The following is a 23,499-nucleotide window of genomic DNA, read 5'->3' on the forward strand; positions in this document are numbered from 1 at the left end:
GCAGTCGGTTCTAATTAACTAATTAATCAAGCTCTACCTCTTCCTGGATTTTATTTCTAGCCTTCCCGCAAAATTAAAAGAATTAGTGCTTTCTAATACATGTCAGGCTGTGGCTGACTTTTATTATTTAATTTAAATTTTATATTTTTGCAGTTTTAACATAATTTAAATGGTTACTTATTAAATTTATACTTAAGAGCTAATTTTTTTGTCTGGAAGCATAAAAATCTATCAGCAATTCCAGAGCTAAGTTTTTTAATGTATATATAATTATAAACAGTTGAAAGTTGTATATAAAAGTACTTGCTGTTGCAGCAATATAAAATTTTTTATACCATTTTTATTATGAATTTTACGTGTAATATATCACGAGGGAGTGTGTAAGAGGTAGCCTCGGCCTCCCAGACCCGTGTAGCGCCGATTCTAAATCGTCCTCCACGGGTCTGGGATGGTACCGCCTCTTCTCAATATATTGCGGTTGGTCCTAGGACCAGCATTAGTGTTCAGTTTCATAAATGCATACCTTTCCAATTACGGCCGTAATACAAGAACGACGAAGACATGTCCCGCTAGAACATCGTGTCGCATCCTGCTGCACGGATACCTTTGTGTTTACAGTGGCTACGGTTTTATCATTTGTGTGTTAGTAGGGAACGCGAACGGGACGCTAGGAAACACTTTCTTTTACTAGTGGTGCCGCGGACGCGATCGGCATGTGTCTGATCGCCGTGAATCCGCTGGGAGCAGCTGCATGTCGCGCGCGGAGCCGCGAATTCGCGCTGAAAATTCGCGATGCGCGCATCCGCTATGACTCGATCGTCCAGATTCGATGTGACTTGCCGCGAAATCGCGACAAAACTTCGCCGTGAATTCTCTGCAAGACTTCGTCTAGTAGACGTGATCATGAAGTTGTTGAGCATGCAGCTGGCTGGCTAGTAAGCATCGGTTCGAACAAACGGCTTTACTAGGTGTCGTTACTGCCGTTGACAGGCGCAGTGACTGCCGTTGACAAGCGCAGAATACAAACCACGACGTGTAGGAACGTGAGTTTGCGTGAAGAGCGCACTACAAGTTGTCGTTTGTATACAGTGTAGTCTTTGGTAGACAGCAGATACGGATGAGATGTCTTCGTTGATTACAGCTGTAATTGGGAAGGTATGCACTAGGAAACTGAACACTGCTGCTGGTCCTAGGACCAACCGCAATATATTGAGAAGAGGCGGTACCATCCCAGACCAGCGTGCAGGACGATTTTGAATCGGCGCTACAGAGGTCTGGGAAGCCGAGGCCAGTGTCACAGGGCGTTAATTTTTATCCGGGTATTCATTTAACACGCATGCGCAACAACGGTCGCGGCCCAACATCTGCGACTGAATCAATCAAGGGACGTGAAGTCAATTACAGCTAGTCAACCCGGACTACAGGTCTCCACATAGCGTTGACGTTTTGTCACGTCTACTTTGCGCGTCTCTACTTGTGACGAGGTCACACCACATCTCTGTACGCCAACTGAATGAAAATTCGGTTCAATCAAGACTCTAACGCATTCTCTTTGTTTTGCTCAACTTCGTCGCTACGTGGAGAGTTGAGAGTGCCGGCGAAATGAACGAAGGCGACATATTTGCCACTCTGTTTCAGACCTGTGACGAAGAGCAGAGAGGACGAGTGCGCGTGTCGAATATTATCGAGTATCTTCATCGAACGACACAGCCGGCCGATGTAAGAATGTACTACCGTAGGCTAGTCCAACGGTCGTAGAATTCGATTACCGTATAAGTGTGTTTCTAATGCGTGGGCGGGTAAGGCTGCAGGTCAGTCTGCTGTTGACTGTATTGCAGAGGCGCGTTGATGCGCCAATCTGAGGTGCTGATTGCAGTGTCATACAATGTAGAGAGTTGCATGTGAGGTGTGTGTGTGACAGGCGTTGGAAAGGCCACAAGCTGGTGCAATGGCTGTACCATCTTGTGGGGTGTACAGTAGATGCTCAATGTCTATTGGTCATCAGGCAAACGACTAACAGATCACGTTTGTTAATAAGACGTCTCCAGAGGCTCGTTTACAGGCCTCAACATGTCTCCAGCTCTTGAATGTGTCCAAAACTAAAAGACTGGCACTTGAATTTGGGATGTTGTTGTGGATTGTTTGTGTGGGGTGGTTCAGTAGCATCTAGTGATGATGTAGCACTTTAGACTGTTGGATGTGACCCGTTGTTGTTGTATGAGAGCAAACTTGTTTAAAGTTAATGCACACCATGATAATGAGGATTAATTAATTAACTTAATTAATTGGATGGGTTGCAGGTAATGTACATGTTGTGTGCAAAGCCCAGGCACAATCCATGGATCACCAATACAAACCACAAACACCTAACCCTAACAATACCCCTAACCCTAAAATTACCTGGAAAACTACGCATCCATGGTTTGTCCATATCGACGGTTTATGCATAACAGACGAGTGCATATGAAATAAGGCCCAGCTACTCTATCACCAATTAATTTTGTCAACATTATAAATTATGTTCTTGGGTGTGATGGCTAAAACTGATGCCTGTCTTTAATTAGACAAAAGTTACTGCTAATGATCAGTCATTTTAGGGTGTTTTAAATTCTTTGCAGTTTACAAAATTTACAAAATTAAATAGCTTACAAGAATTTATTGATTAACAATAATATAGTAATTTACTAACTGAAATCGCCTACTATCTTTTGTTGCCAAAATGTATTTGCGGATATGGATGCACATACAATAGTCTCGCGTAGCCAGACCCCTTTTGCCACGTCATCCTTCCGGGCGAAATGGGGTCTAGTGAACAGCCTTTGATGTCGCTGTGTACCTCAGCCAGAAATCGGCTATCTAAAGACCGGATTTGGTTTCTTAAACGCTTCACTAAAGACCAGACTGGTATGCACGCACTGCTATCCTATCTCATTATTTGCTTCTCTTTGTTTTGTAGAGAACAACTCAAACACTACAGCTAGAGTCGTTGCTATTTGTGAAATCTGCATGTCTACAGCAGCAATTAAATATTAAATATGGCTGCGGGAACGTTGATGTCGGCAGGCTCGACATCGTACATCTAGCGTTGTGCGCTTGTGTCGCAATGGTGACTGAATGCGATTCACTGAATGGATGCGAACGTACTCGATGCCGTTTGCTGTTTTGACGTCTAAAGTGACCGCGGACAGTCCAGAGTAAGCGATATGATCTGGTACTGAAGGGCTTGGAGCTGACGTTATCAAAACAAGATGAGTCATCTTTCTGTGTTTGGGTAATCATCTCACGTGTTTTGTGCATTGCTTTACATCGAGTATGTTCGCATTCAGTCTCTGTTGTGACACAAGCGCACAAACGCTACGTACGACGTCGATCATGACAGATTGCATAGGAGATGGAAGCCTATATCCTGCCGACGTCAACGTTCCCACGGCCGCATTTAATTGCTGCTGTTTACATGCAGATTTCACAAACAGCAACGACTCTAGCTGTAATGTTCGAGTTGTTCTCTATGAAACAAGAGAAGTTAATGAGATAGGATTGCACTGATTGCATACCAGTCTGGTCTTTAGTGAAGTGTTTAAGAAACCAAATCCAGTCTTTAGATAGCCGATTTCTGGCTACGCGGCACACCACGACATCAAAGGCTGTTCACCAGACCCCATTTTGCCCGGAAAGATGACGCGGCGGAAAGGGGTCTGGCTATGCGAGACTACACATATAATACTGTCTGAATGATTGTCTTCACTGTTTGGGTTATGCAGAAATGGTTTTCTTGGCTCGGGGTAGTGTCCTGTCAATATATTGGCATTTGCCAGAAGAGTAACGGTTGCTGCTGTCGGCTCTACTGGAGCAGTGTTGCCTTGGATATGAAGATGTAGTCATTTTTACAGGCCGCTGACTATACAGAGGCACACGCGTCTCCCCTCTGTGACGTCACACTACACCACGCCCATTGTAACGTGTTACCGGAACTTGAAGAACTGGAAGCAACTTTGACTTGCTATTTCTCGGCGAAGACTAACTTAAAATCTAAAACTGTTTTTCTTGTCATGTATGCAACTAGAACTATCGATTTCCAACATAAAAGAATTCTGGATATTTGCGTTGCAGTTACCTTTCACTGATAAAGAGATTGGGCTAATGTAATGGCACACATGTGCACACATACCACACGCATACACACAAACACACACACACACACACACACACACACACACACACACACACACACACACAATCACACACACACACACACACACACACACACACACACAATCACACACACGTCAATAGACTATCATTATTGTGTTGTGTTTTGCAGACGAGTGCAACAAATCTTCAACATTTACGCACCTTACTAGACCCAGATGGTAGTGATCCCGAGATAGACTATGAAATGTATGAGAGAGGGATATCAAGTTGGGTAAGGAGTTTACAACAAGAAAGGTGACAGAATTTGTTAGCCAAACTAAAGTTTAATGCAATTGTAATGTGTTGGTTGTATTGCACAGGAGTAGTCCTGAACGAGATCGTATGCCTGATTTGTCAGCATTGAGATACAGTCCTAACCCAGCAGGCGACGACTTCTGTCAGTTTTACAGTCTGTTTATGTGCTGTAGTTTGTCTCATTCAAGGTTGCTCTTTTGGGTGTTAGTGGATGGTCAATCATCAATTCTGAGTACACATAGTATTGAGGGTTATGGAGGCGACACGTCTTCCAGGAATTTGTATGTGACTGACATATTGAGCTTTTACATTCACAGACACACACACACACACACACACACACACACACACACACACACACACACACACACACACACACACACACAGGCATGCACGCAGTAGTCTTGGGTTGTTGGTTAGAGATCAGTCTGAGCTGGTGACAACTGTTGCGGAGCAACGAGGTCAAATTCAGAAACTAATGAAAGAGAAGGAAGACTTATTAAAGCAGGTTTGTTGTGCTGATGTTTGTACACTGAAACATGTATGATAAGTTGTTGAAGTCTTTCTTTGTGTAACACCTAAAGTTGTTTAGTGGTGGAAGTGAGTGATTTTTTTAACTTAAACAGCATGTTGCTAGCTTCAAACCACTCCACTACCTAAACTATAGAAACATAATCTTCTATATTGTATCTGAGTCATCGAACCTTCAAGTTCAACACTTGGTCGACAGGCATGCACAAGTTGAAGAATGTCAGCATTTCTACAGGCACAAATCTAGCAAACAGTCACTGTGGTAAAGTGTCAATTGGCACTAATTACAGGACTAAGAGGTGTGAAATCTTAGAGCTTTGGACAAAGTAGAGGCTGGGGCTTACTTGAGCCCTGGGGTAATAATCAAGCGAGTACAGTAAGATCACACGTGTGCAAGTGCATGCAGACATAAATGTGAATGAATGTATACAAACACATGACACTATATTGTTTATTAAATGTGTCAGACTGGGCAACGATTGTTGCTTGTAAATTAGCTGCATCAAGGTATACTCGACATTAATTCAAGTCGGTAATCGTTATGTGTGATAGCTTGATGTAGCCGAAGAGACAACATCTCAACTAAACGAGGCGATAGCCGAACATAAACAGCAGTTGAGAAGGCAAGATGCTTGCGGGTTTGTACAAAAGTCGATCAAATGTCAAGCAAGTTTGTTTCTTCAGCTACCAGTTAGAGGTCAGTAGAGTGAAACAAAACCTGAACGACGTGCAGTCGTCGAAAGAGCTTCAAAACCGGAAAGTCACTCAACTGGCTCAAAAGAACGTCGACTTGGTGAGTTTTATGTCGTCGACTCGGTACGTTGTGGTTGAGACGAGCGTATGTGACAGGAACAGACGCGAGCGTTACTGGAAACGACCATTGCCGACTCAAAGGAACAAGTAGGTTCAGTCCATGTTTATTGTTTATACACTAACTAGTAATACGTGAGCCTCTGTCGAGCGTCACTTCAAATGAAGCTACAAAGCAGTACTCTTTGGGAGTAGCTTCTATCTGGAGTAGAGTTGAGTTGAATTGATTGAAATGTGTGCTGTCGTCTAGACAGTAGATTTGTCTAGTAGAGATCCGTAAGTTACTGTAGAGATGTATGATTCCTACCCACAATGGTACATACGTTTCTGATCAAAATTGATGTCTTTCTGGCTGATTTTCTCTGTGCCGGACAGAGCTTAGTGATGCTGCCCGGTCATTGTATTGCCTTTCGTTGCTACTTACAAAGCATGATGTGTCATGATTGGTCACTCGCTTGCATACCATACATTCCTGAAGTGTGACACTCGAAATATGGTCATTTTGATACTGCTCCTTGCAAGTCACGTGACTTTTTGAAATCCTGTTCCTATGTCTTGTAGCTCTCAGTTAATATGGTCTGTTGTTGGTTATTAGCTTTCCCAACGAAGTACGGAGCTGGAGGCGTTAGAAGAGGCCAACAAAGCTCTTACGAATCAATTGGACAGCTTGAGAACTCGAGTTTGTAACGAACTGTATTGTTGTGTGTGCGATCTGTTGTTGTTGTATTTCTCTTGTAGTTATCAGGGGATGGAGATGGAAGCTCGTATTTCTTAGACAACTCTCTTTGTAGCACGGAGGAGCTCCTCAGATTGGTTGACGAACTGAAGGCGGATAAGGAGGTAGACTCGGTATGTTTGTAAGCCGTGGGAGACGATGCCGACTGTTTCTGATTGTGTAGGCAGCCGTGAAGGATAGAGAAGAGGTAGAGCAGGAGTTGATGGAGATCAAACAAGAAAACGAAAGGTTATTTGAGGGAGTCAGAGACCGATGAGTATCGGCCTGTCTGTGAGCCTGTTGTCTCTTTGTGTTTCTTTCCTGTTTTGTCTGCCCTGTCTGTATTATTCTATCTTTCTAGCACATCAATAGCTTTACTGGCTGTTTAGATTAAACGGTATGTTAGAAGCTCAACAACCCATGAGTGGTGTGTCTTCTGCATCGCCAGTCTTCTCCAGTACACCAATGAAAGTGTCTTCTCTTCAACATGAGATTACGGGACATGTAGACATGGACTCCAGTTAGGCGTGTATGACTGTAGTTTATGGTTTTGTGTTGTCTGTAGGCGACTGGTGAGATGGCTGATGATGTGTCTAAATCTCATGATAGCTTGAAGGAGAATTACAACTCTCTGGAAGGAGACCCATCTTTGTCGTCGTCACTTGATCATTTTAGCCTGGTTGCTTCGCAAGCTGTGAGTCACTTCAAAATGAATGAATGAATTGTATCTCTATTGATTGGTCATGTTTGGATCATTAAGCATGCACAGTTTCGTCAGAAACATGAGTTAGCGTTGCAGCAGATTACAGAGTTAACGGCTCTTGATCCAAGTCGCTATACACGTGATGAGGTGGGGTGTGTGTGTGTGTGTGTGTGTGTGTGTGTGTGTGTGTGTGTGTGTGTGTGTGTGTGTGTGTGTGTGTGTGTGTGTGTGTGTGTCATACCAATGACATGTCAGTTTTGTTACAAAGCCGATGTGTAGAGCGTTCGAACAGAGTTGGAAGAGGACGAGACATCATTCAAGCATAAACTCACTCAATTGATTGCTTCCAAACAGAACGCAGAGAGGAAGTATGGAGTTTTATGTTGGTGTGTGAAAGCAGGGATTTATGTAGTTTGTTGTGTCTGCTCAGGAACAAAAAGCTGCACAGCCTTGTTAGTAGATATAAAAGTGAGAATTTGCTGTGTGTGTGTGTGTGTGTGTGTGTGTGTGTGTGTCCGTCCGTTCATGCTTGTTTGTCATTCATTACAAAATTTGTGTGTTCACCTTATCGGTTACTTGCATGTTAGGTGAGAAGCAGGAGCTAATCAGAGAACGCAATGATGCTGTAGAACGTCTAGAGGGATACGTCATAGACGCCGAAGCAAGAAGCAAAGAGTAAGCGTGTGATCAAGTGCATCAAAGCATCACCCACAGTTAGTAACTTACATATCACCAGCATTTCACTGAATCGAACAATAGCATGACCATAGTCACAAGGCTATAGTATTATGTGCCGTTTTCTATCAGATTGTTTACGTAATTGCTTGGTAAGTTAGTATCCGACATGATATGCTGGAAGTTAGTGTTGACTTGGTGTTGTTGGTAGGATTGCCGATTTCAAGGGCAAGTTGGTTGGTGAGCAATTTAGGGCACAAAACATGCAGCGAGAGGTACCTTTTGTGTGCTAATCAGTGTTCGCTGTTTTCTATAATTTTTTCTGTATTGGATTATCAGATGAACGACATGAAACGGGAATTGGATCAATTGAGGTGGTACTTGTTGTTCTGATGTTTGATATCAATATCGATTGGTAATGGTTGCTGTATAACAGAGACGAGAACCAATCGTTGGTCGTTTCGTCTGAGGAATGGGTACGATGTGTATTGTAGGTCGTTCTTGTGTGTGTGTGTGTGTGTGTGTGTGTGTGTGTGTGTGTGCATGTGTGTGTGTGTGTGTGTGTGTGTGTGTGTGTGTGTGTGACATAGTTTATGTGTGAAGAATGAACAGCGCACGTCACTGGAGCAACGTATTCGTGGACTTCAAAGGTGGATGTATACACAATGTAATATTAAAGTCGACATAATTGTTATAACTGTGTGTTCGTCCAGCTCTTTGCAAGACGTAGAGGATAAACACAGCACGGTTGACGGTGAGTTTTCTGTTTCCAGAATGCATCGTATTCTGTGGTAACTCTTAACTAAACATTCATGCTAACAGTAGGTTCATTATGAGAATTATGGGTAGGAGTTTGTCAGGTTGGGTTGCATAGTGGAAAAATAGGAAATTGAATTAGCGTAACTACTTGATGACATCTGCTAAACACAATGTTACACAGTGCAGGATACCAAATTGTAGTCATGTCTGACTGACCGTACTTACCAAAGGGTTTGGGCATCTGTCCAGGCAAACAGCAAGGGCGACCATTTCGATCATGTCTAATAGTGCAGATAATTGTGTGTGGTGTGTGTGTGTGTGTGTGTGTGTGTGTGTGTGTGTGTGTGTGTGTGTGTGTGTGTGTGTGTGTGTGTGTGTGTGTGTGTTCAAGTATATGACACCACTACTGTCTGTTCCCCATAAGTGTGAACTTTGAAAATCATCAATATCTCCACTGATTTTTGGCCTTTCGCGATGATTTCAGTATCGTTAGAAACCGCTAGGTCTGCCATTTCTGTTTATCAAATTATCTAAGCCTTTCCTACAAAGGAAACGGAAGGATAATGCTTTTGCATATCAAAGACAAATGGGTGGAGCAATGGTTATTGTCCAATTATCTTGTAAGACCAACCAATCAGCAACTGGAACCATTTAAGATAATTGGTGTAACATGGTCCAACTGGAGTAGCTCTTAGTGCTCTAATGAGCACACCTGGTGTAACCTGTACTTCATTACTCACTTCCGAGTTCACACCTACGGGAATAGACAATAGTCGCGACTCTCAAACATTGGCTTATTCTAAGTGTAGCTTAACGCTTATAGGGAACTGCAGAAAATATGTAACATATTGACAGCGCTTCTGCGTGTTCCTTATTTGCAACATTTGTGCTTGCTACACACATATTGTTTACAGCCACTTTTATGGAAATATGCACTCGTACTTTATACTCATAAATATTTAGATTTATCAAAGAGTAAATGAAGAATTAATAATATGCTGCTACTGCAAGCCAAATTAGGATGTTCGATAATTTTCTGTGGATGTCCAATCAACCACGAGTTGTTATATCCTGCACTGATATAAGCACTCGCTTACAAGCTCGTGATGACATTCTAGGGGCGTATATGTTTGGGACTACCTTTTTCTGGAAAAGCCTAGGTTGGATAGAGTGGAAAGAGACAGGGCACCGTTACCAATTGAACACAACCTTTCCGAAACGAGATAGATGGGGCAGTAACAGAACTACGTGCATGCGTAGCATCTTTCTAAATAGAAAATTTAAAATTATTGACTGTAGAGAACACAAACAATTACGATATGGTAGAGCAGTAATAGAATGGAATCTCATGCTTTCATGCAATCGCTGACTCCCATATCTTTTCTTTTTGAAAGATGGATTTCTGAATTTTCAGCAAATTCGCTGTATAGAGAAAATCAGTGCCTTTAAGTCAGAATCACCCTAGGTGTACGTATTCTTTGTCATAGCCGTTTCATGTACTTTTCCACCTGTTAGAATGTCTACTAACTCATGGGAGTTTGTTTTGCCGAACATGAAAAATCAGCTGCAATTCTTCGAGACTTTTGTGTGGGCAATCAAAAATATGCACATATAGTGGTCTGGAAATGCTAGGGTAAGCGAGCGCGTTGATTTGGAAGGTAACGCTAGTAGAGATGCAAGTTTTACATGTCTAGGTGCTTTTGCTGTTCTCGCTATCCTGTACTGATGGTGGGATAGGTTGGAAAGTCTATCTGTTCTATCCTTTTGGAAACAGAAAAGTTGCCGATCGGACAGCATAATACCGTTTCAGTCTACCCCTTTCCGGAAAGGGTTTGGATTCTATCCAGAAAAAAGAATGCTGCCAAATTGAACACGGTAGTGGGTCTTTCCATTCTATCTGTTTGTAGAAAGGTCCTCAAATGAATACACTGTAGAATAGCTGCAGAAATGTCTCTGACAAAAGTAGATACGGATGTCTCCTTGAGATCCTGAAGCGAGAAGTTCTTTGCTTATGACTCTCAAAATGTCTGACAACTACTAATTGACTGTCTCACATTTCTTAGGATTTCAGTTAGTGTGATATAATCTACCAGTTTTGCTAGAATAGGATGGGCCATGTCAGACTGGGTGGAGTTTACATACATAATGCTCTGGAAGCTGCTGATTCTAACATATCTGAGCATCATTTAGACTATATGATACACCAATGTTTCCACTTAGTATGTTTCCATCTCCTCATGCGCGTTTTGGCGATATCAGGATCATGTTTATATAAGTACTCGGAATCTCATGATCTGGGAATTTTCCCACACTGCACCTATAGTTGGAATGGACTTGGGTGTTTTAAGCGAGCTTATAATAGACTAATAAGCTACTAAGTTGCGGTAATGTGTTGTTATTGTGGGTTTGTAGATAGCGTTGCATCTTTGAGAGATGAAAACGAAACGCTGAAGAAGAAACAGAATTGGGATCAGACACGAATTACTGAACTAGAGGTTGCTCAGTTGCTTAATGAATACCGACCAAAATTGTAGACTCGTTTGTTACTTGCACTGTTTGTTTGTGTATTTGGTAGGATGCACTGGAGCTGTCGGGTCAGAATCACGGGAAAGAACTTTATCAACTTTGGCAGGTTCTAATGGAGAGTGGAAGAGACAGAGCAGCTCCACCACTGGTGTGTACATTTGTATCTACAATGTAATGTTGGAATTTAGAATTGACGATCGTATGTGTGTGTGTGTCCATTTGTTTGTTTATCTGTGTGTGTGTGTGTCCATTTGTTTGTCTGTGTGTGTGTGTGTGTGTCCATTTGTTTGTCTGTGTGTGTGTGTGTGTGTGTGTGTGTGTGTGTGTGTGTGTGTGTGTGTGTATGTGTGTGTCTGTCTGTGAGTGTGTGTGTGTGTGTGTGTGTGTGTGTGTGTGTGTGTGTGTGTGTGTGTGTGTTTGTTTATATGTATGTATGTCTCTGTGTGTGTCTGTTAGTTTGTCTGTTAGTTTGTCTGTCTGTGTGTTTGTGTGTGTGTGTGTGTGTGTGTGTGTGTGTGTGTGTGTGTGTGTGTGCATTAATTTTGTAGTTGAAGTCTGTTGTGTGTAGGATCTGAGTTATGCCGAACAGGTTGTCACTTGTTACCAAGTCAAAGAGCTGCTTGTGCAAGAGCTACAGTTGTTACGAAGTGAGATCTCCCGTCAGCAAAGTCGTATTCTTGATTTGGTATGAAACCGTTCACAATAAACACACCATTGAAAACATGAACGCTGGTTGCTTTTTAAGAGCGATGTTATGCCTGACGACAACGACGGCAGTCAGGCTTCCGTTCAAGAGGCTGTCAGTTGTCAAACTGATTCGTTATTGGAGAACGAATTGATGAAGTCAGCCTGGCATGACATCGATCACTGGGATATTGAAGACACGGACGTTCGGTCTCGACCTGTTAGTCCGTCGTCATCAGGAGAAATGGATTCATCATTGTCTATGCATGCTGTATGTGTTCTTGTTGTTTGGTTTTTTGTTTGTTATCGTGTGTCATTGCTTGCATTGATAGAAACATTTTGAGTTTGTTTTGAGTCAGTATTTGTCGGAGAAGGCAACGCTGCGACAAAGGGTTCATCAGCAGGTGAGTTAGAAGTATAGTGGAATAGTTTATTGACGTGCGCACACACACACACACACACACACACACACACACACACACACACACCGACACACACACACACACACCGACACACACACACACACACCGACACACACACACACACACACACACACACACACACACACACACGAAAACCAGTCTAGTTATGTATGTCTGTGTTGTTCATTTTGTGTGCTTTACCAGCGTCAGGCGTATCAATCTACTGATGCCGATTTCAGACGAGAGCTTGAGGACATACAACAGACTGTTACAGTAAGAGAACTGTAAGAGTTGATTGTGTCAGTTGAGATGTCATCGTGTTTGTGTTTATTGTGCTGTTAGGAATACAAAGCTTCTGCCATAGCGAAAGAGGAAAGGGTCAGGCCATTTGGTTATGTGCTGTTGTGTTGTGTGTGTGTGAGGTGTAATGGTTTGTCAGGAGCTCTGTGGTAAGCTGACTACTCGGTGTGATGTCGTGAAGAACGTTGTGGCCCGGTTGTCACAAAAGGCGGCGGCACATTCGGCATTGAAGCAGGTTTGGTGTTTACACGTGTTTATCAAATGAGACAGCGGCAGGTAGGCAGACAGACAGATGAATACTAAAGGGAAACGTACACATGCATGGGTGGATGGACAGACTGACAGATGGACAAACAGACAGATCGACAGACAAACAGACAGATGGACAGATATTTTATTCTCCTTTAGACTCTACTTGTGTACATCTGCTAGAAATTTTGTAAAAGTAAGACAGATGGGGACAGAGAGGGAGGGAGGGAGGGGGAGAGGGAGGGAGGGAGAGGGAGGGAGGGAGAGGAGGGGAGAGGGAGAGGAGGGGAGAGGGAGGGAGGGGAGAGGGAGGGGAGAGGGAGAGGGAGAGACAAACAGACAAAGGGATGGACAGACAAACAGACATGCAGGTTGACAGACAGACAGACAGGTGGACAGACAGGCTGACAAACAGAGAGGGGTGGATGGACAGTTGAACAGAAGACAGATGGATGGATGGATAGACAGATGAACAGAAGACAGATGAAGGGACGGACAGACAGAAGGACAGATGAACAGACACACTGACACAGATGGAGGGACGGACAAACAGATGGACAGGCAGACAGACAAACAAACAGACAGATAGGCAGATGGATGGACAGATAGATATCAACAGACAGAGAGATAGGACAGATAGATATCAACAGATAGTCAGATGGAGGGACAGATAGACAGCCAGACAGAGAGCTATATAGACAAACAGACAGATGGAATAGACAAACATACAGATGGATGGACAGATTGGCAGACAGACAGACAAAGAATGTTTGGAATGTATAGTTGGAATCAGAATGATTTATGTCTAAATGTAGAGACGGTTCAGGGTAGGTTGCTAATTGTTCTTTTTTTGTGTGTTAATTGGCAGGAAGAACGGTTGACATCTAGATTTGAAACTGTCTTTAGATATGTAAAGTGCCTACAAGCCGAAGTAGCAAAAGTTTCAGAAGAGCTCTGGTAAGCTTCTTTACTACATGTACTCTATTATGGTTCTGTTACTTATCGAGGAGTTGGTTCGTATAGGAATGGCAAAGAAGAAATGACAAGTCAACCATGTAAGACTTGTGTTGTTTGTTTGTTTGTTTATTTATTGCTGTTTTGTGTGTGTGTGTGTGTGTGTGTGTGTGTGTGTTTGATATGTGGGTGTGTTTGTTTGTTTATTTGTGTTTTTGTGTGTGTATGTGGTGTGTGTGTATTTGGTGTGTGTTTGTGTGTGGTTTTGTGTGTTTTTTGTATGTTTGTTTGTGTCTATTTGTTGGCATGTTTTTGTGTTTGTGTTTGTGTGTTTAGTTTGTTTGTTTGTTTGTTTGTGTGTGTGTGTGTGTGTGTGTGTGTGTGTGTGTGTGTGTGTGTGTGTGTATTCTTGTTTATATCACTTTGTTACCATCTTTTTAGCACAAACTTCAGAAATAGGTCCATCCACTGCTAGGTAAACCGGTTAACAGCTGTTCCTATTTTGTCATACTTTGGATATCAACATCATGGTGTCTTGCTGTGTAGTAGAAATGAACAAGATCTCACCGAGGCTACACTTAGACTAGACAAACTAAGAGTGGATGTTCACAAGTGTGAAAATGACATCAAGGCACTGGACGAACGGTATGTTGCTTGTTTGTACGTACACACACACACACACACACACACACACACACACACACACACACACACACACACACACACACACACACTGTTACTAAAAGTTGGGCTCGTCCTCTCACTGGCTAGTGCTTTGGCACTTACACACAGCAAATTACCTCTTCACGTGTATGAGCTAGTAAGAGGGGTTGGTGTGATGAAAGGCATTAGGAATGATGGTATCATTTTTTGAAAGCTGACTATTGATTAGTGTTGTTGTTGTTGTTGGACGTATTATGATGTCAGACGATTGCAGTTTGGCAAGAATGCACGTATTTCCATCTTACTCCACAACTTTGCTACATGCTAGGACATTTGCTGTGCACAAGCCTAGTAAAGATTATATTGAGACTAGCTGAGTAGCCCGTTGTCCGCCCACGCAGATGAGACTACTAATGCTTAGTAAGATTCTGGAATCAGGCAAATTGATTTGTTACTGAGTATACCCTTTTTATGAACAAATTATGATAAAGCAGAAAGTATCTCAATGCGTTTGATGGTTGGAGAGGCAGAGGGGGTGTAGCTGCCATCACGTACAGTTTTGTATCCAAGAATCTTTGCAGATTTCCAAACTCTCCACTGTAGCATTGGTTATCATCCCTGTGCAAAAAAGTTCAAATCACAACACAAACTAATTGTACACTAACTTATGCCCTTGTCAGCGCAACTGGAGCTAGATCACGTGGAGGTTAGGACTGGCTCTAAATATTGAGATGAATGCTGTCATCCATTTTACTATGAACTCAGACCTTGTAATTACTTCCTTAGTACAGTACGCTACGCGTCACTTTGGATTTCATGCCTCTCTGTGCGCATGTGCAGTGGAGGCATTTTAAAAGACAAAAAAGGGCTTTCACACAGGACGTTTTCTTAGATTTTGATTCATGGATTTCCAAGATAAAGCTTTGTTCTCAAGTTGGGTGTGATTTCTTGGTGCTCATGAGCAGTAGACACGATCTTTTACCTAATTATAAATCGCTTGCAACAGTTGCATCCATCTCGGCAGCAGTTTGCAACAGTTGTGAATGTGATGTAGGACATGACGTACCCGTCCCTAGCCAGACCCTTCCCGCCTGCGCGAGACTAATCCTTACATACCCATCATTTTCTCAAAATGTTTTTAGACTTGTGAGCAGTAGAAGTATATTACAGTAATCCCCCGCCCTGTGTGTTTGTCCTACTGAACTTCGAAATCAGTACATCCATGCCCAGTTGATTTCACACCAAGTCATTTGCACCGTCACTTTTTAATTAATATTAATGCTTTTGTTTTTGTTGCAGGGCTAATGGTTTGGCAAAGCTTTCACGGTATGTCTAAAGATTATGTTGTCTGCTTCCCTGTAGTTGTTTTATTTCTTGTGTTGTTTGCTCGAACAAGGAATGGTATAGAGAGGTCAAGAGTTCGGAGGAAAAGTGTTTGGTTGTGGTGTCAGACGATTATTGCTCTCGTCATTCTCTTTGGTTTGTTGTTGTTTCTCGTGCTCCAGATGTTTGAGTATCGTATACTTGACGGGTATGGTGCGTCGTGGTATGGCAATAGTGTGCCTTTTGTGTCATATCATCATTATGGAACACCGCCGACATAGTGAGCTTTACATGCTAGCTACGTAAGTCTAGGTTTCATTAAGAATATATATAGACAATCTGATTTTTAAAGAAAGAGTAATGAGGTCTGTGGGATGTATCGTTGAGAATAGATGCACACGTACGTGTGAACGCGCGCGCGCGCGCGCACGCACACACACACACACACACACACACACACACACAATATGTATATATATAACCAGAAAGTTGGGTGGCATTTACCAGTTTAATTAAATTTTAGCGTTTTGGCCAGGGTACACCTAAATTGTAATTCCATTAATTTTTGTGAGGTAATGTCGTGTAGCGCATGCGCCCTATTCAGGCCACTGATACGCAAAAATCGAATATTGTTCTAGATGCAGCTGCAGCAATTCTTCAAACATAGTGACCACGTTCACTAATGCAGTCAACTAGTTTGACGGTTTAAAAAAATTACCATCAAGATTTCTTATCGTGGAGACTTTTGGTTTATTTATAAATCAGAGCCTTGTGCATACGGGTCTGTTTAGCAGGGTAGACTTGGAGTGCATAATATTATGTACAGGTAAGTTAGTATACGGGAGTTTTGTTGCAAAAGATGGCGCAGTTTGTTGGACGTGTAGTAGGTACGAAGATGACGCGCACGGCAAAAGTATGCGTGAACAGACTTGCGTTGCATCCTTTAGTAAAGAAGGTAAGCAGTTCATTGCGTTCGTGTCTGTCGAGTGTCTCGCCTCTCTGACATGCCTGTTGACAGTACTACAATCACAAAAAGAATTTCTTTGCTCATGACGAGATGGAAGAGTGTCGTATCGGAGACGTAGTCAGAATCCAGGAGTGCCGCAGAATAAGCAAACAGAAATATTTCCAAGTACTCGAAATCGTCGACAGAGTAGACGGCACGCAAGCAGGAGAGGCGAGGACTTCGCCCAGATAAGCATAAAACTTGTATGTATGAAGTTGTACGTGTACACGTACAGTCTAAAGGCTTAGCAAATACCCGGATGAAGGAACGGTTACGTATTGTAATATTATATATTGTTGATATAAACAATAATATATTAGTATTTTTTGTTATTGCTGTATCACACACAGGAATGTTTGGTGTAAATACTAAATTAATAATATGATTATAAATATGATTTCGCAGTTTGAAATTGGGTGGTCATGTTGACACTCTTGTCGTACAAGCATCGTGCATTGTTGAACTATAATTTTTTTAGATTGTGTCTTATATGCTAAGAAATAGTGCTAGCAGTAGTAGCACGAGTGTTAGGATCGTGGCTCTTGTGGAGCTTCCACTGTTTGCACACGTCAGTTGTGATGATGTTTGTGTTGGTATGGAACCGGGTTGTGTTGCTCTTTGTTCTGTTTCGGCCATTGTGCATGTTCCACAGCAAGGCATCCCACCTATGATATTGGTCACTTTACTGGGCATGACCAATAATTCCAAATCATTCCGCTCATCTTTTGTGGTACCAGTAGTGACTTGACGCTCCAACTATACCCGGCTTATCTATTGTCAAACAAATGACTACCCAACTTCGAGATGGAATGAGTACGACATTTTTATCATATAGAGATTAAGGCTGTTTATGATCAAATTTGCAAGCGTCGCATTGTATGTGCAACCCCATCCTTTTTCAATAACCCATGATGGCTGTCCTGTTTTATTCATATTTGAATAGATTAGCTGATTAACATGGCAGTTTCTCAACTTTGACGTGCCGTTGCCCAGAGTACTGTTATTGAATTTGAATCTAGTGCCCATGAGGTGGAATCAATGACCATGTATGTGTATTGGTTGTAATTCATTGCTGATGTTGATGAGGACAATCTTCAGATTTGTCGGTTGGTTGAAGGTCAACAGATTTTGTTTGTCTTATACTCCGTACTTTCCTTTTGTATAGAGAAGTGGATCAGTCATTTCTTTGTAAGACATCATGCTTGCCAATGCAAACCAGGGGCGTTAACTCGGGTGTGCAGGACTGTACTTGAATTCAAGAAGTAAGTAGATTTGTTGGTCAGGTAATGGGGTGGTTTTGGAAAATATTGAGAGGTAGTGTAGAGCGAATCGAATGTCTCGCTTGGAATGTTGAGACTGGGGTTTGCTCCTTCTTCTGTACCTATGATACTGCTACTGGTTGGCCATTGTGGTCTAAAACAGAAGTCTCTGTGTGGCTATCGTATTGCATATACGCATACATATAACCAGCAGCCAGACTAGCATCTTTGTCTCTGCTTCTGCAGCTATTCTGTAGTTTCCTGCTGTTTGGTCATTACACACGATGACATCGTGTCTTTCACCAGGATGCGAAGCGAACCTTCATACGTAAGTCGATTACAACACGGTACCATCGAGTGCCATGAGTTGAGTTGTGTGATAAATCAAAGTTTGAAACATCAGCTTGTCGTTACCTTATACGGATACTCATCTGAACCATCTCCAAATTGGCCATTAATAGGTTCTGACGAACTGTAGCTGCCAGGCACAAAGGCGGTAACAGAATCAGTAATGCAACCGGCATCTTCTCAGCTGAGGGAAAATAAGGTGGAGCTACATTAGTTTGGGGTGTGAAACAAGCAACATAGGTCATATTGTACAAAATGTATTGGTGAATAGTTTGCAAGCCAAGGACAAGAGATTGACTTTGAGTATTGACTGTGGGGAGTGATAAAGGCAACAATCTTTAGGCACGTTTTTTCACAAGTTTAGCACATTCTATTTATATCCAACCAAAATGGGGAGGAGCACACTAATGATTGATCCCAAAAAAAATTGTTGTGGCAGCACTCTCAGGGAAACCGGAAATGTAGGATGTGTACATCAGGGATGTTGGGCTTGTACTCATTGTACTTTCTGTGATATCATGTTGCAGAGAAGGTTAATTGTAAACATAGATAATTAAATTGGTAGACAGAAATCATATCAATTAGCAAGTGTCCCAACAGGTGGTCAGCCATGTGTGACACAGTAGGTTCTAGATTTCACTGCAACTGGAGGTGCTTGGGGATGCTACTGAAGGTTTCAAGGTGACAGTTAGAGGTGTTGCCTTAAATTGATTTCACAATAGCCTGAGACGCTTTGTATTTTACGACAGTGCACTTTGTTGGTTGGAGTAGGCAGCACATGGAAGATAGGTCTGCGGATGAAAAATGGCTGGCTTGTCTCAATAGGAAACTGGCTGCTGTAGCTTCTTCTGATGGACTTGTTGGATTGGATGAGTTCAGAAATGTCTTGGCACTGAAAGATGTTAGAGATCAGTTGTTAAGAGTTATTAAGTGCGATCATTACTGTGTGATGTAGGATTTCATTGCTGAGAGGTTCTTTCAGCTTTTTGACAAGAGCGAGGATGGATTTCTGTCTACGAAGGAGCTCATTGATGGTATCAGTCTGTTGACTCAAGGATCAAAACTGGACAAACTGCGTTTTTTGTTTGAAGTGTATGATGTCGATGGTCAGTGATTTATCTTTGTGTGCGTTCATTTTCTCAATGAGCATAACTTTCTGCTTTAGGAAATGGTTACATTGATCCTGAGGAACTGAGGATTGTTCTGGAGTCATGCATGGGAGAATCAGCTCTCAAATTGAGTGACGAACAGCTGGATGATCTAACAAATGTGCATTTGTGACATAACAATTTTTCATTACTTATTTGTGTAAAGTGCGTATATACAACAAGCGTTGCTCATTAGGCATTGTTTGGTGATATGGATGCAGATGAAAGCGGGACAATTACATTTGAGGAGCTGAAAGCACAGTTGGATAGGAACCCCAGCTTGGTAGAAAACCTCACTGTCAGGTATCTGCTTGAATTATGGCCAGCTTGTTTACACTATGGTAGAAATAGTCTATGGTGAAATCAGCAGCTTAGATTAGATTAGATACTTTGATATATTTAGAGTCACAACTACTAAGCCTTGTTATAACGATGACAGTATTGATGATGGTGGTGATGATATTATATTACTATATTAAAAAGTATGATGATAATAATAATAATAATGACAATAATATTTGAATAGATTTGCACTACGTCCATATTGCTACAAGAGCAATGAAACACTAAGCACTAAAACTAAATATATGCAATGAGATACTAAAATAACTAAAAGAAAACTATTTTGTTAGCAAAGAAAGTTACTAATGAGTTAGTGACTTAGGCAGCCATTGGCCACAGCTTGCATATGGTTACTGGATTATGTTCAATTGGAAGATAGCGATGACCAAGATAAACGACTTGGCTAGGTATAGGGAGTGGTGTGATGATGTAGTTGCGATGAGAGAGCATGCGCATGATGTTTGACTGAAGCCGGCTTTCTGTCATTCTGGTGTGAATTGTCACTCTCGTCCATTGCTCTTTTCCAGTCGTTTCTTATGGTTATAGGTAATCATGTGTATGTGATTATAACAGTGCAGTAGTGATAATAATTAGAGAGTCGTTCGATATTAGCTAATAGTTAGCTATATGTTCGCACTTGTTTGAATGTGTGGAGTAGTGATACTTCATCTTTCATTTAACCAACTTTATATGGATGTCTGTTTTGAGGTGTGCAATGTGATGTTTATCATTCACCTTTGTGAATTACAGTATAACCCAGATTGCATGTATTTCATTGCTGTACAGTGGAGATACAGGAAGTGTTTGTTGTTTCTTGAAAGTGTTCCTGAGTGGCTTTCTCCTCAACCATTCAAAGCTCGACGCATCTTTGCTAACTTTTCTTGTGCAAGATACATTAAAAACAACATGTCGACTGTCGTTACTACAGTTCTTTTCACTGTGATCAATATCGGTCTCTTTACTTACAATGCTATAGCTTACAAACATTCTGGACCAGCTGTCTCCATAGCTCGCGGTTTTGGTCTTTGTCTGGATTTTGATACAGTTACTGTTATTGTTTTAATGTTGAGGAAGACGTTGACGTGGCTAAGAGGAACAAGTCTAGGTCCTTATTTGCCATTAGACCAGCATATCAATCTACACAAAGTAGTTGCCTACGTCATATTGATGTTAGCAATTGGACACACAACAGCTCACTGTGTTAACATAAGTGAGTAATATATTGAGGTACATGTATTGAGATGCATGTAGTAGGATGATGTTTTTGTTGTTTAGGGCAGATTGTCAATGAACCGAATGCTACACATGCTTACTGGGAGTATCTCTTCTCAACTCACACTGACCTCGGTTGGGTCAACGGCAGTGCAGGAGTGACAGGCGTTACCTTGCTCATAATTCTTATTACTATTGTAATCTGCTCTCAACCATTTGTTCGTCAAACTGGCCATTTTGAGGTCTCTTGTTCTGCTTTGGTTTAAGTACATGGAAACACACACTGCAATAATATTATTTGCTTTGCTTAGATCTTCTACTGTACACATATGCTCTTTGTTGGCTTTTATGTTGTTCTAATCATTCATGCCGAAATGTACTGGAAGTGGTTCATTGTACCAGGTACCATTTATGCTGTGGAGAGAGTCCTACGCTCTAAGGCCGTCAACTTGGTCCGTTATGGCAGAACTTACATAGTGCAAGGCAACTGCTTACCATCGAAGGTAATTCAAAATGATAATTTTTGCAATTTAATTTGATACGTGCTATTGGATTTATGTATTGTATTACACACTAATACAATACAATATTAGACATCAACACATATGTGTTAATAGTGCATGTTGACTCGATGAGATTGGTGAAGCATTCTTGATGTAGGTAACTCATCTAGTGATATCACGTCCTGCTGGATTTACATTTCAACCAGGAGACTACATATTTCTACAGATTCCAGCAGTAGCAAAGTACGAATGGCACCCATTCACGATCAGCAGCTGTCCAGAGCAGACAGACGTCATCTGGGTACATGTTCGTTCAGCAGGGACGTGGACCACAAAGTATAGCCACGATTTCATGCAGGTGTGGACTACTTTCCTGTCATTTTTTATTTTAACTAGGGTTTATGAATACTTTGCGAGCACACTTGAGAAAGCAAGGCAGAGGGATATGTTTATAAGGGCAGCTGTGCAGAGAGTGGGCTCTGGTGTGTCCGACCACAGGAGACTGAGTATGCGACTGAAACAGCAGTATCAGAAACGACTATCTAAACCTTCTACTGATGTGGAGGCACGTTGTACGTCAGTGTGTGAAGCATGGCAGGACAACGTCAGGTTTACTAAACAAAAGAAGCAAAGCCTGGAGGTGTGCATTAATTTCAAGTACCACGAGTGTGGAGCACTGAATCTGTAATGTTTAGTGTTACATTGATGGGCCGTATGGAACACCGTCGACTCACATCTTTCAAGCAGAACATGCGGTATTGGTCGCAGCGGGCATTGGAGTTACACCTTTTGCATCTATTCTGCAGAGCATAGCTAAACATCATGAAAACGAGAAAGTTCAGTGTCCCAACTGCATGCACAAGTTTTGTAGACAAAATCCACAGTCTGTGATGAAGCTGAGGAAAGTAGGTAGTACGATTTAATACGATTTTGATTTGTGTGATTTTACATGCGTGTGCAAACACACACACACACACACACACACACACACACACACACACACACACACACACACACACACACACACACACACACACACACACACACACACACACACACACACACACACACTGTATGCATGCATGTATGCCACACATTGATGCAATAATTTTTGGGACGTAGGTTGACTTCTATTGGATAAATCGTGATCAGCGTGCTTTTGAATGGTTCATCAGTCTTCTCACACAGCTGGAAGTCGAGCAGAGTACCGACAGCAGCTATTTCCAACAGTTTTTGGAGATGCACATGTACATGACTTCGGCTCTCAAGAAGGAAGATGTCAAGGTTATATGTCTGCAGGTGGCAATCGATCTCTTGCATAAGAACACACACCAGGATGTGATAACTGGTTTGAAAACGAGAACAGAAGCTGGTCGACCAGATTGGAATAAGGTAGACATCAAATCGGAGTAGTTGGGGTGGTGCTGTTTTAGTCTCATGAAGTGATGGTATGTAGGTATTTGCCAAAATCAAAGCAGAGGGAAAAGGAAGGGTGACCGTTTTCTTTTGTGGCCCTGCAGCTTTGGGGAAAGTGTTGAGATCAAAGTGTGATGAGTACAAATTTGGTTTTAGAAAAGAAAACTTTTAGTAGGTAATCCATAGGTTCGGGTAAGCAAATCTCCACTGTAAATGTCTTGCCTATAGTGGTCCATTATATGGTAGCTAATGTGCTGATCAAGTTGCTTCACTGAGTTTACTCATGATTCTTTTCTGTTTATAGCGTATGTAGTATATACTAGTTCATCTGTTTATGTTTACACAGTAGTTGTGCGTGTACGTTATGTGCCAGTCCTAGTATAATTCTTGATTGCATGATCTCTATGCAAGAGTTCAGTTGTACACTATAGAAAATTAATTAAGATGTATGTATAGACAGACATATGCATTCTACTGTATTGCAGACAAAATCGACGCTTACGCT

General features: G+C 41.9%; 2 protein-coding genes across 5 annotated transcripts; both read left to right on the plus strand.

Annotated features, from left to right (window-relative positions):
• The first annotated feature begins 1,350 nt into the window (after positions 1-1,350).
• On the plus strand, positions 1,351-16,117 carry LOC134180039 (myosin heavy chain, non-muscle-like). Of its 4 annotated transcripts, none has more exons than XR_009969924.1 (36): positions 1,351-1,719; positions 4,322-4,446; positions 4,512-4,588; positions 4,655-4,727; positions 4,867-4,954; positions 5,530-5,600; positions 5,662-5,770; positions 5,827-5,877; positions 6,383-6,466; positions 6,526-6,627; positions 6,687-6,751; positions 6,892-7,006; positions 7,068-7,196; positions 7,263-7,352; positions 7,485-7,573; positions 7,636-7,673; positions 7,793-7,880; positions 8,092-8,155; positions 8,220-8,254; positions 8,317-8,356; positions 8,484-8,530; positions 8,594-8,634; positions 11,052-11,134; positions 11,215-11,313; positions 11,734-11,850; positions 11,911-12,120; positions 12,182-12,253; positions 12,476-12,544; positions 12,614-12,649; positions 12,711-12,806; positions 13,727-13,777; positions 13,844-13,875; positions 14,216-14,249; positions 14,324-14,419; positions 15,737-15,763; positions 15,834-15,850. XR_009969924.1 is itself a non-coding variant. In XM_062647109.1 (36 exons), exons 1-36 carry the CDS (start codon positions 1,603-1,605, stop codon positions 16,039-16,041), a joined length of 3,009 nt encoding a protein of 1,002 aa, XP_062503093.1. In that variant the 5' UTR covers positions 1,351-1,602; the 3' UTR covers positions 16,042-16,117. The 4 variants fall into 4 exon arrangements, 2 of the variants coding, with proteins under 2 accessions (XP_062503093.1, XP_062503094.1); XR_009969923.1 differs by having other exon boundaries at positions 14,321-14,419; positions 15,834-15,846; XM_062647109.1 differs by having other exon boundaries at positions 13,689-13,777; positions 14,321-14,419; positions 15,834-16,117.
• Positions 16,118-16,619: 502 nt separating this feature from the next.
• LOC134179610 (NADPH oxidase 5-like) lies at positions 16,620-23,473 on the plus strand. The gene is made up of 16 exons (XM_062646545.1): positions 16,620-16,715; positions 17,245-17,442; positions 17,853-17,883; positions 17,932-18,028; positions 19,145-19,274; positions 19,329-19,479; positions 19,539-19,642; positions 19,718-19,824; positions 20,685-21,073; positions 21,139-21,317; positions 21,387-21,578; positions 21,736-21,914; positions 21,975-22,218; positions 22,274-22,483; positions 22,701-22,970; positions 23,035-23,473. The coding sequence occupies exons 1-16, from the start codon at positions 16,620-16,622 to the stop codon at positions 23,164-23,166; spliced, it is 2,709 nt and encodes a 902-aa protein (XP_062502529.1). The 3' UTR covers positions 23,167-23,473.
• The last annotated feature ends 26 nt before the right edge of the window (positions 23,474-23,499 follow it).

The sequence above is a fragment of the Corticium candelabrum genome, chromosome 5 (assembly GCF_963422355.1).
Source record: "Corticium candelabrum chromosome 5, ooCorCand1.1, whole genome shotgun sequence".
Taxonomy (NCBI): Eukaryota; Metazoa; Porifera; class Homoscleromorpha; order Homosclerophorida; family Plakinidae; genus Corticium; species Corticium candelabrum.